This window comes from Manacus candei, unplaced genomic scaffold, assembly GCF_025592945.1.
Source record: "Manacus candei isolate 608988 ecotype Guabito, Panama unplaced genomic scaffold, ASM2559294v1 h1tg000026l, whole genome shotgun sequence".
In the NCBI taxonomy this organism is placed as follows: Eukaryota; Metazoa; Chordata; class Aves; order Passeriformes; family Pipridae; genus Manacus; species Manacus candei.
Genome location: NW_026138074.1, coordinates 1,049,067 through 1,063,733, shown reverse-complemented (window position 1 = coordinate 1,063,733; position 14,667 = coordinate 1,049,067). Strand labels below are relative to the sequence as shown.

The 14,667-nt window shown below is 46.7% G+C and overlaps 1 protein-coding gene across 1 annotated transcript; it reads left to right on the top strand.

The window, feature by feature from the left end:
- Positions 1 to 212: 212 nt before the first annotated feature.
- On the top strand, positions 213 to 14,614 carry TGM4 (transglutaminase 4). The gene is made up of 14 exons (XM_051789201.1): positions 213 to 805; positions 4,828 to 5,007; positions 5,143 to 5,249; positions 5,568 to 5,697; positions 6,344 to 6,462; positions 7,823 to 7,930; positions 8,477 to 8,651; positions 9,166 to 9,304; positions 9,547 to 9,650; positions 10,380 to 10,631; positions 11,292 to 11,648; positions 12,981 to 13,150; positions 13,629 to 13,765; positions 14,279 to 14,614. Exons 1-14 carry the CDS (start codon positions 790 to 792, stop codon positions 14,418 to 14,420), a joined length of 2,136 nt encoding a protein of 711 aa, XP_051645161.1. The 5' UTR covers positions 213 to 789; the 3' UTR covers positions 14,421 to 14,614.
- The last annotated feature ends 53 nt before the right edge of the window (positions 14,615 to 14,667 follow it).

Genomic DNA, 14,667 nt, shown 5'->3' with positions numbered 1-14,667 from the left:
ATCATGGTGGCAGTGGGGCACGTGGGGTCCAGCCACCTCCTGAGCAGAGTCCTTTCTTTGGTCAGCAAAGAGCAGCCAGCAAACAGCTTCTGTTCCATCACATTTCTTTCTCCTCCTGGACATAGCATGTTCTTCCTCTTTCCCACTTAGTGCTCCCACTGGGCTATCTCCCTTGACATCTGCCTCACCCCATGTGGAGGGGGGCAGCATCAGGATCCTTGGGCTTTCCAACCCATATGTGTAAATTCTGGATTTTAGCCCACAGCTTCAAGTACTTCCGTCCCAAATGTGATGACAAAAATCTCATTAACTTCAAAGAAAGTTAGACTGGTCCTAATGGGGAACTCTGTTTTCCTAAGGATTAAATGTTTGTGGGCTTCCTTGAAAAGTTAGCATTGGAGCTGCAGTCCTGGTGACCTGGATATTAGGGCAGAGGTGAATTCATATTACTCATCTAGCCCATGATTTTACTGTTTGTCAGTGAAGGGTCTGTCCACTTGTCATCTGATTGTGCAAATCACCTTCCATGTGAGTCGGGATTTAAGTTTCGCTGTTTTTCAGTCTGACTATGTGTAGAGGGAGTTGTAGTCATTTTTTTTTTCACGGGAACTTCCTTTCTCTAAACACCACCCCTTGGCAGTGGACCTGCTGACACCTCAGAGTAAGATACAGATAAAAAGGGCAGCCTGTCTTCCTTTTCCCCAGTCAGAAGCAAGTGGCAGAGACTACTCAGGAGCTTGGAAGCTGCTGGCATCGCAGGCATCTCAGGTAGAAACTCTGACAAGAACCATGAGCAGCACCGCTGGTGAGTTTTTACTGCGTGATATGATATGTTAGATGTGTGGTTTGGCAAGTCTACTGCAAGGAGGATGGCAGCTCCAGAGATTCTCACCCCTCTGATTGCCATGGGTGACACCTTGGGGAAAGGAGTTTTGGTGTTACCACTGCTCATGGGGGATCAGTTTGCTCTGGCTGTGCAAATTCTGGTTTTGACAGATTGGCAAACCAACCGAATAATGCAACCCATTTTTCATCACTTTTCATCAACCTCTAGGCATGTGGTTCTATCAATGATGGGAAAAAACGCAGCTCTTTTAAACTTGTTCCACATCAAGGTTAAAAGAATTTCTCTTGTTTCAGGTTACTTAATCATGTAGATTATTGCTCTTTAGTGACAGTTGATAGCATCTGATGGAAGTTGTGAAATAACTGAAAAGAGGATTTATTTGGGCTTGAGCTCCATCCCATGGCTGTCCTGTCCTGCTGCCCCATTCTCAGGAGATGCTGCACATACCTAGAAAGGTGCCTGAGTCACTCCTGCTTAGCTGCCGAACCACTACCACTGGCCAGCCCAACGCCAGGGTGTCCAAAATCCTTGTGGTTTGGGATGTAGCTGAGCAGCTGCACATGCAGGCTGGGTAGTGCCTACAGCAGGAAGTCTTGGACAGCAGCATCCTTGGGATGTGATCTCACATCTCTGGGATAGGAGAGTGTTTACCTGGAGGCTGGGCAAGGATCGGGAGTAACTGCGGGTATCCAAATTTTGTTCTCTCTTGAAAATACCACAGTCCTCATCGCACTTCTGTCCTGTCCTTCTGAGCAGCCCTTGTTCTCACTGAAACCAGACCTACTATAAATATTCTGCTCCGTGTTAATATTTCTTTTTAAACCACATCACCTCATCATCAGCCCCAGATCCTTACCGGTGCCAAGTCCTCATGTCCCCAGTTTTGTTCTGGTTGATCACTGTGCTCTTGAAGCTCTGAACATCTCTCCAAGCAGGTAGCAATGCAATGGGACCAGCGAGTTAGTGTACGAACAAGCTCTATAAGTGATAAATCATTGAACTAGGAGATAAAAAAAGTACTGCCTTGAAATTTCTTCTGTTAAAAAAAAAAAAAGAAGAAGGAAAAAAAATCTGACAGCATTTGGGATTTGGGTTTGCTTCTGTATTGCCCCAGGAGCAAGAGCAGACAGGACTGCCTCTTGCAGCTCAAGCCTCCATCCCGTGAGCGGGCACATTCTTGGCATGTTCAGCTCTGCTGTAAATCATTAATTTCCGTGTTGGCAAATGGAGGTGCCTGCAGGCAGCTGGACTAGGGGTGTGTGGGTGCCCAGCTCCGTGCCCTGGCCGGGGAGCAGAACAGGAAGCTGAAAGCAGCAGGTTGTGGATTGCCCAGGGAAGACAGGCTGCGGCCAAGCCCCCTCGGATGTGGTGATGGGTGCGCCACTGGCTCGCTCTGAGGCATTCCTTGGCGCAGGACACCGTGCCGGTCAGATCATAGGGTGTCACGGGTGTGTTTGCACAGGAATAAATGCAGTGCAATTGATGGGCAGTGCTGAGCGGAGACAGGTCTTTGGCACTGCGCAGCATTGTCAGGCCATATTCCAAGGCAGCTGTTGTCTGCAGATTTTCTCCATGCATCCTCAACATTGGTGATGTCTAGAAACAGGGGATGGAAATGCAATTCCTAAGTTAAGAAATGCTGGAAGGATGGTTTCCCCAGAGCTCTTTCCCACAGCCATCCTACGCTTCAAGTCCCACATCTCTTCGTAGCCCTCTCCCATCACCAGGGCTGTTTTCTGATATCTTCTCAGCACAACACCAGGGTTTCCATAAAGAACAAGGCTGAGCAGCTTTAGTGTTTGCAGATTTCTTAATGCTAAGGAATATGGACTTCCTCTTCATCCTCAAGAGGATTAAGCAGCTAGTTCCAGCTGAAATTTTTTGACATAAACATACGCACGCCCCGTTGCACAAAACATCAGCCTGAGGTCAGCAACTGGCATGCAGCAAGCAAACAAAAAGCACTTGAGAACTGTATCAGTTAACAAAAGGTGCTGGTCAATTTTAAGTCTATTTACTGTGGCACTGATATCTGTAATGTAATTAAGATAAATATGGTTTATATAGTTACTAAGAAGAAATGTGCAGAGGTAGTAATCTGGTCAGTTCAGTTTACTCAAGGCTGCAGTTACTGCCCAGCACAGGTTGCAGTAGGCAGTGTGACACTGATTTCAGCCTGCCCTGGGTCCAGCCCTGCATGTGACATCTCTCATGCCACAGCAGATACCAGCAGATTTCAGACTCTTCAATGTTAGGGATGGCTCTTGTTGATACTCATGTTAGCATGGTTGCCTGGTATCATGCAAATCTGTCAAGACATTTGGTGAATTAATCCCTTCAGCCATTATGCCTTTGACTTGCTAACTTCTAAGTTACCGTAAGCCGTTTTTGCCTCTCCCATATCTTCATCTGAATCACTCATGAGACAAGTGCTTATGAGGTATTGTTACTCCCTACTGTTCACACGGAGTTTATCCTTTGAGGATATTTAATGGGCAGGTCCAAGACAGGTAAAATGCTCCCAAAGAAATACAGCTCAGCCACATTCCGGCATGCTCTGGCTTTCCCTGTCATACCAGGGCAGCCTGCCAAAGCCTGATGCAGTGACCCCCAAATCCTCATCACCACTGAAAGCTGAGGGCTTTCTCTTTGCTCAAGTGTATCACTGGGTTGTGCCTCTCAGAGCTCCACTCCTACACCACAGCCCTGAGCCATGAGCTGCTGGGCATAGAGTTGCTGAGGCTTTTCCGAGCCCTGCTTCTGTCCAGAGTTGCAGGAGTAAAGGGCAGCTGAGGAGACAGTGATTTTAAATATTATGACTTACAAAATCAGCTGCTCTGTTGAAAATGAATGGGAGGGAGGCATTTGCAAGGGATTCTTGCTGGAGTTCAAATCTGTGCTGAAGTCAAATGGGAAAAGCACTAGTTGTCATGAAGGGGGACAGTGCCCTGTGGTGAGTGTGCTGCAGCAATCCACCTGGAGTAGGAACAGCCTCCTGCCTTGACCTCCTACTCTTTGGCCCTGGACTGCTGCAGCATGACTCTGCTTTCTTACTGTACTGCCCAGGGTGTCTGAGGTTGACCTCTGGGTATTTATATTATTTTATATTGGTTTATACTATTTATCTTATTTTATATTACAGTAAAATCATAGAATAACTTGGATTGGAAGGGACCTAAAAGGTCATCTAGTTCCAATCCCCTTACCATGGACAGGGACACCTTTCACTAGTCCAGGTTCCTCAGACTCCATCCAATCTGACCTTGAACACTTCCAGGGATGGGGCATCCACAACTGCTCTGGGCAACCTGTTCCAGTGCCTCACCACCCTCACAGTAAAGAATATTAATATATTTTGTATATTTGATTTTATATTAAATATATTATACATTATTATACTATACTATAATTTATAGTGCTTTGCCCCCCACATTTATCATCCCCCTAGGCAGGCAACATCTCTGCAGCACAGCTAGCTTCCAGCCTTCCTTTGGTTCCTCAGGTTGTAAAAGAAACCAAGTCCACGGAAAAAGAAAACAAACCTTGCAAATATTCACATATGCAGATTTCTGTAAGAGGTTGAGTGATGACTGCTGTGATGTTATTTGGGACTAATTTTTGAGGGGGAAATATAAAGAATCAGCTTCAGTGTCCTTAAGAGTCCCATTTCCCAGGTCCTTGGCATTCCAGAGACACTGGGGATCTCAACAATTGAGAGGAGCTGAATTTTGGCACATTTGGTTTACTCCCTGCTTGACTGAGTGTGCTACATTTTGTGGGGAGCAGTAAAAGCTACTGTTAATTATTATTTGATAATCCATTAGTTATACTGATACTCAATGTGATTCCTTGTGCTGGATCACTGGGCTCTCTAGATGTTTTGATAACTCACAGGGCTGCAATAAGAAGAAGAAAACTTCACTGAGCAATTACCATTAATCTCTTTTTTTTCCTCTCCTTTTCTGCTAATGCCTTTCCAGAGACCAGTCTGAAGGCCACTGGGATTGACTTTCTTAAGAGCCAGAACACCCGCGAGCACCACACGGATGGGTACAACATCAAGAACCTGGCGGTGCGGCGCGGGCAGCCCTTCCAGGTGCAGGTCAGCCTCAACAGGGAGCTGAGGGCTGCCGACAAGCTGTCACTGCACTTCACCATCGGTAAGTAGGATCCCCTCTGCAGACATTGGGCAAAGAGGGAGAGCCCTGGGAGCCTCCAGCTGCTTGATCCTGGCACTGCACGGGCATTGCAGACCTGTGCAACCCTCCCACATATTGTCTTGAATTTGTTTCCAGGTGAAAATCCAACAAAAGTCAGGGGGAGCCTGATGTCACTGAAACCGGAGAAGGAGCAGGGTTTCAATGGGTGGAAAATCTCCGTTGTCAAGAAGAACGGCAAAGAGGTAGAACCTGTGGACAAGGGGCTCAATGCCCAGTGCCAAGCCCACCAGAAGCTACAGAGCAAATCATCCTCATACCTGTCCTGCTTTCCCTTAGTCCTATAATTTTAGGTGGGCAGCAGCCTTGCCCTGCCTAATTCATTTTTCCCCCCATGCGCAGGCAGTATTGGCCCCATCCTACTGCCTTGCCCTCCCTCCCTGCATGGACCTCTATGGCCACCAGCTTTGCCACTCATGCTGGTCCTGTGGCACCATGTTTGTGCCGTGCCTGTAGCCATGGTGGGGTGTCCCTCATGCTGTCTCTCCTTGTTGCCTCCTCAGTGCCTGCTGTCTGTCACCAGCTCACCCAGTGCCTCCGTGGGAAAATACACCCTGAACGTGAAGACTGGGACTAACATTTACAAGCCTGAAAATGGTGTCATCTACCTTTTGTTCAATCCCTGGTGTAAAGGTGAGCGGTCCTGCAGCTGGGGGTGATAATTACTGCTGCCAGGGACTGTCCTTTGGCAGAACTTTTCTTCATATTTTGCCTCTCTTTCTTACATACATTGCTTTTTCCCCATAAAACACTGCGAACAGCAACCTCATGGAGCTAGTAGGAAGCTGGGCAATAACAATGAGCCAGCTCCTTGCTGGGCACTCTCCAGTGACAGGACATAGAGTACCATCTCTCTGTCACCTCTGTTGGTACCTCTTTGTGACCCCTCTCTGTTTCCCTGAGCCATCACAAAGGTTAACTGAGAGGAATGAGTTGGCTTAAAATTCGGACAAAAAATAAGCAGAGAAAAAAACATGTGTTCTTAGTTGGAATCAGTTTCCAGGTTCTCTCTGCTACCTACCTAGTTCACTACAGTGTTCAGAAATAAGCTTTTTGCTATAATAAAAGAGTGGTCATGTAGCAATAGACCTACAGGGGGAAAATAAAGGTTAATCTTAGGGGAAATTCTTCCACAATAGGAACAAAAAAATGTGAGTACTACATGGTCATTATTTGGTGTGAATATTGCAGACCATTGATTCCCCCAGTTTAGCTTTCCATGGGAAATTTTGTATAATGTGTGCAAACCACCTAACTTCTGAGGGTTTTTTTTTTCCAGATGATGCTGTCTTCATGGACAATGAGGCACAGAGAAAGGAGTATGTGCTCAACGACACAGGCTACATCTATGTTGGGTCTGCATACAGCATATATGATAGGCCCTGGAATTTTGGGCAGGTAAAACCCCCTTATTCGCCCCTTCGGCATTTGTTTCAGTCAATCAGACTTATAAACAGCTTAAGCCTGTGAGTAGCAAAAAGTGCTGGAATGGTCCTACCACCTTCACTGGGAGGGCTCACCTGGTTAGAGTAACCCACCTACAGCTGGAGAACGGTGTTTAACAGCACATTTATAGTCAGATCATGTGATCCATGGCAAAGAATGTTGAAACTCAGGACAGAGCTGTGGTTGAAAAAATTCCCTTATGAGAATTCCTGCTCTCATGCAACTGTAGCTGTTGGTAACCAGCTCATGAGCTGTGGAGGGGGCTGACAGGGGAAAAAAGTCTGATTATTTACCTGTTGCATCATGAACAGGAATAAAAAAGGTAGAAGTGCTGGCAGAGGTTATCACCTTTCAAGTGGTGCCTTCACTGATGGCTGGGTCCAGGACACAATCAGCCACTCTCTCAGGAAGGGTGTTCCTTCACACTGCCTGTGAGATAACTCCAGAGGAAAGGAATGTCGAATTGGCTTGGGTTAGAGATAAGAGGTGGATGCCAGAGCAGATTTACTGGCATCCTGTAGAAAGCACACAGGCACCCAAACAGAGTATCCTGCACCATATCCAGACAGAATTCCCCACAAAAAGATGTTGGAATCTGTTTTCTGTTTTTGTTTTTGTTTTCATTTTTTTGTTTGTTTAATAAGTTTACAATTTCAAGCTGCAGGATACAGATAGCCCAACAAAGGTGCTCTCACTGATGCCTTTACACAAAAGGGGCCAAAGGGCATCATCCATAGGGCTGTTCCTATCCTAATATTTATTCTGCTGTTAAGCAATGAGCATTGATATTGATATTCTGCCAAGCTTCTTTGGATCGGATGTTTGACATCTCTGTGAATTGGACCTCAGGGAGCCTTATCACCAATTGCTTATTGGGAATCTTTGCTGCAATAATCTGCATTTACGTACCTTTCTTTTTTCCAACGTTCATTTTGTACCTATGTCAATAGACGGAATATTTGTAGTGGTCTTAAATTTTCATTACTCTTGTGATTAATTTGCAGAGTTGCAGGTGTATGACATTGGTGACTTAGTACTGCTCACAGAAGTAAAGATTACTGGGTCAGGTTCCAACGGTGTTTGCAAGATACATGAGACAGGCTTTTGTCTTCGAGATTAGGATTTCATTTTAGCCCTTCTTTGGAGAAGACAGCTTTGGGAAGCCCCATAGCCTTGAAAATTTAATATCATAAAGGAAGTTTAGAAGTTAGAGCTCGTCAGACAGTTTCCTCCAAGTATTTGCTTTACACTGACAAGCAACTTCTGTTTTAGAGCAGCATATAAAAATGCCTCCATTTTCTTCACCAAACAGTTTGAGGAATCCATCTTGGATGCCTGCATGTACCTACTGGACAAAAGCAAACTCAGTCTGGCCAATAGAAGGGATCCTGCATCTGTGTCCAGAGCCATGTCTGCTTTGGTAAGCCTCTCTCAGTGAAGTGCTTTGCCCCTCCAGAACTCCCTCCTCCTTCTTACTTGCTCTTCCTTCCCCGGGACCGTGAACACCATTTCAGGAAGCATCTGAAATAGATTTCTTTGAGAAACTGCAAGAAAAGAGCCAGAGGCATTTTGGGTCAAGGGAAGAGGTGGACAAAATAAAATATCTTCCCATCTCCAAAGCTTGCAGCTGCTCCAGTGGTTGTTCTTCCTCATCAGCTGTGTTGGTGGGGTCAACACAAAGATTGTGTTTTGGTGGAGTTTCTGCTCTCTGTGGTGGGACCCTTCTTGGAGCGCTGGGTGCAGGGTTAATTTTGACTACCCTGAGCAGCAGTGCCACCTCCCTCTAAATACCCAGATAGAGGGTTTCCAACCAGGGGAGCCCCCAGACAGCACCAGAAGCCTTGCTGGGTGCCACAGCGCTGTGGAACACCTGGGAAGACACAGGGAGAGCAGAGACCACGAGGATTTAAGCCTCATTCAGCCTCATTCCTTTATTTTTCTCCTTTGCATATGTGTGTGGCCACAGGTTAATGCCAATGATGACAGCGGTGTCCTGATGGGGAACTGGTCAGGGAATTACAGTGGTGGGACATCTCCTATGGATTGGATTGGGAGTGTCACAATTTTGCAGAAGTATTACAAAACAAAGAAGCCAGTCAGTTATGGCCAATGTTGGGTCTTCGCAGGAGTCCTCACTACAGGTAAACAGTGAACTGTCTCCCTTCTCTAACATCCTAATTACTGTGCTAGAAAGTCAAATTCCTCTGCCTCTGAGCAGCAGAGGTGGCAGGGTCTGTCATGTAACGAGAGGCTGAGAAAGCCAGGATTGCTTAGCCTGGAGAAGAGAGGGCTCTGGGGGTCTTATCCTTGTGTATAAATACCTGACAGGAAGGAGTGGGGCACAGACAGGCTCTTCTAAGTGATGCCCAGTGAAAAGACCAGAGGTGATAGGCATACCCTGAAACATGGGAGGTTCTGTCTGAACATGGGAAATAGTTTTTTTCATCGTGAGGGTAACCAACCACTGGCATGGGTTGTCCAGAGAGGTTATGGAATCTACATCCTTGAAGATATTCAAAAGCCATCTGGACACAGTCCCGGGCACCTCCTCTAGCAGACCCTATGTGGGCAGAGGGGTCAGATGAGATGATCCCCAAAGGTGCCCACCAACCTGAGTGATTTTGTGATCCTGTGTTTTGTCGGTCTATGCTGCAGTCATGCGTTGCTTGGGAGTTCCAGCCCGCTGCGTTAGTACCTTCAACTCAGCACATGATACGGAGGAGAACCTGAGAGTTGACATTTACTTGAATGAATCAGGAGAAAAGCTGAACTGGATGTCTCTCGACTCTGTCTGGTACTGTCAAATGGAGCTAATGCTTCCTACCCCTTGTGCTGCCTTGCAGTGCCCCATTTCCCACCCCCAGCAATTCCTTTGATAATTTCCCCTATTGCCCAGGACAGATAAAGCCTGGGGTTTCACAGGGTTACACACGAATACCTATTAAATCTGCCCTTAATAAAGGCCTGAGGGAGGGGATCATGACTCTTCAGGCTGTAACAGCTCACTCCTTTTCTTTCCAACCCAAATGCATGCAGGAACTTCCACGTGTGGAACGATGTCTGGATGAAGCGGACAGACCTGCCAGATGGGTATGATGGCTGGCAGGCAATTGATGCAACTCCTCAGGAGCAAAGTGAAGGTAGGATTTGCCTAGAAAGGCTCTTCTGCAACTCCTGAGGGAGGCAGGGACATTTTGTATGAAAGCCATGCTCCCCATTCAGCAAAGCACATACTCTCCATGCACATCTTCACGCGCTGGGGCAGTGACACCCTAAAGCAGGAGTTCTCGCTCCTGCCATCTCAGGCCAGGATGGGAGGAACAGCATCTCTTGGTAGGCAGAAAAACAACTTTGTAGAATGCTATGGGGACATGAATGTCATTTCAGAGGTTAGAGCACACCTAAGTCATGGAGATCATGAGCCTGTTCATTGGTAGATGGGAGGAGTGACCACCAAAATTGGTGACTACCCTTCCTGCACAAATTCAGGGAATTTGGAAGCAGAAAAACCCCCAAAACATTAATTCTCAAGGCAGTGCAGAAAGTGGAATATTGCCAGGAGTTCAAACACAGACGTCTGGACTCAGTTAACTCCATAACTAAGCTGCGACTTTCTAACCTTAAAATTGTATAAGTGAGGGGAAACACATAAAACCTCTTACCAGACCTTGGCCATCTACAAAAAAACCCAAGCAGCTGTGGAATGAATAAGAGCTTTTGGAGTTCATTACTAAGTTGGAGGACAATTTACTGCTAAGTGTCAACTACCATGGCCACAGATTCCTGCTTTAGTGTGTCTGAGAGTGGAATAAAAATTGGATTCACTGCTCATTTTTGGAAAATCAGCTGGTCTTGAATGCACTTTCTAGGTGTTTTCCAGTGTGGTCCGTGCCCAGTGAAGGCTGTCCGAGAAGGAGAAGTGTATTTGCCCTATGATAGCAAGTTTGTGTATGCAGAGGTGAATGCTGACAAAGTCTACTGGATTGTCAAGAAGGTGAACGGCAAGGATAAGTACATCAGGGTTAGCACGGAGACCCAGGATATCGGCAAAAACATCAGCACAAAGGCCGTGGGGCAGAACAAGCGGGAAGACATCACCCTGCAGTACAAGTACCCTGAAGGTGACTGCCTGAATCCTCTAATGTAGTGCTAAAGAGGAGACCCCTGACCATGTAGGTCACCCTCAACACGTGTTGTCTCAGGAGAAAACTGCAAGAGTAGCTGCAATGACAAACCTGGTGTAAGACCTGGAGACCCTCGGGAGGCAGCACTTATCCTGGGCATCCTCATGCCCACAGTGACACCTATAGGCTGCTCTTTAGGGACAAGCAAGTTAGCAGGCAATGAAAGAAGTGGGCTGAGTGATGAACCTAGTCTTCAGACTGACCTTTGCTTTATTTCTTCATTCTATTTCTTTTTGTCTTTCCTTTCCTCACACCATATCAGAAACAAAAAATCCTGTGTTTTCTCCTGACAATTATCAGATCCAGCCATGTTGTCCTAGATTATTAAACCCTTTCCAGTGAGGAGGACAAAAATATCAAGCTGAAAAATTTAAGAACATCCATCCTCCAAAAGTGTCTCTTTCAGGAAATTCTTCTAGTCCAAAATGCTAGTTAGATTTGGTGGTAGTGTAAACAGGAAGGTCTCCTGAGCAGAGGCTGGAGGTGCCCTGACATCCTCCATCCTCTCTGCTTAGCAACAGAAGCATAAATAAAGGGAAGATGGCTCTGTGTGAGGAGACTGAGATACAAATATCATCCATATTTTTCTTTATCCAGGCTCCAAAGAGGAAAGGAAGTCCATGGAAAGAGCTTGCTCCTTCATACGCCCTTCAGGACTGACTCCTCGTTCAGGTTACGCTTCAACTATGGACGAACAGGGTATGCGTAGAAGTACAAACAAGCCTGTGGTCCTGCATGAGACAGCCACCAAGACTGGGCTCCATCTTGAGATAACCAATACGGAAGCTTTGCATCCTGGCAATCCCCTTGAACTGGCCATCACAGTGAAGACATCTACTCCTGGAAACTGGACCATTGATCTTGCTGGCTCTTGCCAGCTGCAGTACTATACCGGAAAAGTTCAGGCCAACCTTGGAACTATCAAGGAGACCATCAACCTTGAAGGCAAATCTGGTAAGGCCAGAAAGCTTGGTGTGTTCTGTGCACTATTTACTGTGGCAGTCTGGGATTTGTAATAGCTCCACTGTAGACCAATGTATGGCTCTGTACTTTGTGAAGAGCAGAAATTGCCTGCCTGCTACCTCCCTCCCTTGTTACCACATTTGAAAGTCTCAGTTACAGACTGGGATCCCTCTGTAGCAGGGACTAAAACATGAAGGCCCTGTCCCTGCTGCAGCTTCAATGAGGTGGTTAGAAATACATCAGTGTGGGCAGAGAGAGTGTGTGTGAGTGGTGTGAGTGAAGTGTGCTGGAGTATCTCCCTCCTGTCCTTACTGTATAAACATCAAAGATGCCCCTGCAGGTTTTGATGGATTAGATCCCTCACAGGATTTAGATAGCTGGAAATTTCAGCCTTATTTTGTTCTTGTTTGCCACTCTGATCTTGGTGGTGGTGATGCTGGTGAGTGTATTTTCTGAATTCTTTGCCCAAGCAAACTTCCGCCTCCTGACTGCCTGCCTGGCTGATCCCAAGAGCTGTTTGCTCCTGTGCATTGTGTATCTTTGAGTGACCTGGGTTGCATTTCTGATCCCCAGCAGTGTAACTGAAATTTGCTAAATAAGAGACTAACGAGTGATGAATAATTAACAACTCTTTGCTCATTCCAAGCATGAGTCACTCTTGCAAAAAAAAAAAAATCTCTGCTGTTGGTGAGTGCTGAGTGTCTTAATACTGTCAAAATGCAGCAGGGTAGGACACAAAGGTGTGTCCAACATATATACATACGTACATACATTTAGGGAAAAGGACAGACATTTTTGTTTTTATTCCAAGAAGCCAGGAAGCTTTGCAGCTAAAGCAATGCTCAGACACCAGCACTGCTGACTTCAGGGCTTTTCTGAGCCACTGGAAGCTTGTCCAGACAATTAAAAATAAAATCTGAAATGAAAGGAAAGCAAGCAATTTTATAGCAAGCAGTGCCTCAGAGAAATCCCTGGGGGAAACAGGTTTAGATGTACCTAATCTCCTGCTCCTCTGCCTCCTCCTGAGTGCTGGGGCAGCCGGGGATGAGGGCTGCTGAGATGCTGGATGTGAGCCTGAGCCAGTGCTCATCTGGGCAGAGGGATGGTCGGGACTCAGCTACCCCTCCCATGGGCTGCATGTGCCAGGTACCGCCCACCCAGCCAGGGCTTCCCCCAACAGAGGCTACACCCTGAAGGGAAAGCGGGATGGTCTCAGGAAATATGGCTCATCCCACACCCTGAGACACCAGCCACCAGAGCTGACTTTGCCACCCAATTCCTGAGTGTGTGATGAAGCATCAAGTTGTATTTTCTTTCCTGCAGAAATGCAGATCCCTCTGAAAATAGCACCTGATGCGTATATGGAGGCATTGGCCTCGGTGGATGATGAAGTGCTCATTCTTGTCACTGCCATTGCTGAGGTCAAGGAAACAAATGACAAACTCACCAAGGAGACGTCAATGAGATTTGAGTACCCCCCCATCACTGTCCAGGTGAGGCAGGCACCAGCCAGGCTCCTGGGGAACTGAGCCCTGCTCAGTGTGGCATTCACAGGAGGATATCCCAAACAGCTGCCTCCTGGGATGCTCTGTCCTCGGCATTTTATTTGGCTATTCAACCCTTACCTGAAAGTTGAAAGTAGCCATGAAATGAAAATATTATTGCCCCATCTAAAATGGGAAGGAAGGGGTTGCTGGAGGGAAGGGGATGGAAGAGGACAGTTTGTACAGAGCCCATCTCCAATCCCATCTTCTGAAGGAAAAACATGTTGAGAAATCAGAGAGAAACCAGTTGGGAAAACATAGTTCCATGGGAGGGTGGAAAGGACAGGAGGGTGGAAAGGACAGAGGGGTGGAAGGAGTTGCACCACCATGCTGGTGGTGCACAGCAAACCTCCAGCAGCTCTGGAACCTTTATTACCCCTCTGATCCCTGATCTTTGGGTTTGTTCCTCTCTTTCCTCCTCTGCCAGATGCCCGAAGTAGCCAAACTGAACAATGACTTCAGCTGTGCCTTCATCTTCAAGAACAAGCTGAACGTGGCTCTGGAAAACTGCAAGCTGATGGTGGAAGGCTTGGGCATATTTAAGATGACAACGTTTGATCAGGGGTAAGGAGATGAGCCCATTAAATGACCCTGGCAGTACTCTGCTTTATTTATTTTTTTAATTTCCCTTGGAGAAGTGGTTAGGGGATTTGGAATAAGAGGACCCTTTGCCAGCTGTGTTTGAAACTGCACCACGTTTGGCCACAGTCCACATAGGAGAAAGATGCACACAGACGTTGGCAGGCTCAGGGCATTGGGGCGTGACAGGGGCTCTCCCTGTGCTCCTGCTCTGATGCCATGTGCTGCCTGGTCAGTGTGAACACAGCTGCTTCCTTCAGAGCTGAACTGAATGTTTCAGCAGTAGCGGGAACTAACTTTAGGGAAGGTCCCCAGGATCAACAGGACCACCAGCCAGTGCCACCATGCCACACCCCACTTGCTGCACGTGGGTCATGACAAAAGGGAAGCACTGCCCACAAACACACACACTGCCTATTTCTTTAAGTGAAATTATTCAAAAGCAGCAAACAAGAACCCTTACTCATGCTGAGATTATTTGGGTTTTTTTGTCCTTAGGGATATAATGCCTGGAAGGATCATGAAGTCTGAAGTAATATGCACTCCAACAAGACTAGGAGAGAAGAAAATAGTAGCCAAGCTGACCTCAAACCAGATCAAAGGGATCTCTGCAGAGAAGGCTATCACCATCATCGAGTAGGATCGGTGCCTCGGTGGGGTGCAAACAGTTGCCTTGCTTAAGCACGTTGCATCCCTGGGTGTCTCAGGCACTTCTTGCCTCCTTGATTGCTGGATAGTACTTTCAAAGTAAAGAGCAAAAATACCATTAAACTAAGGAATTAGCCTGACTTAAAGGGCACAGTTGCATTGATTGCAGTTAATTGTGATTCAATAAATGTTGTTAAAACTGACTGTGTCATTGGGTTGTGTGATATCGCCACACTGGG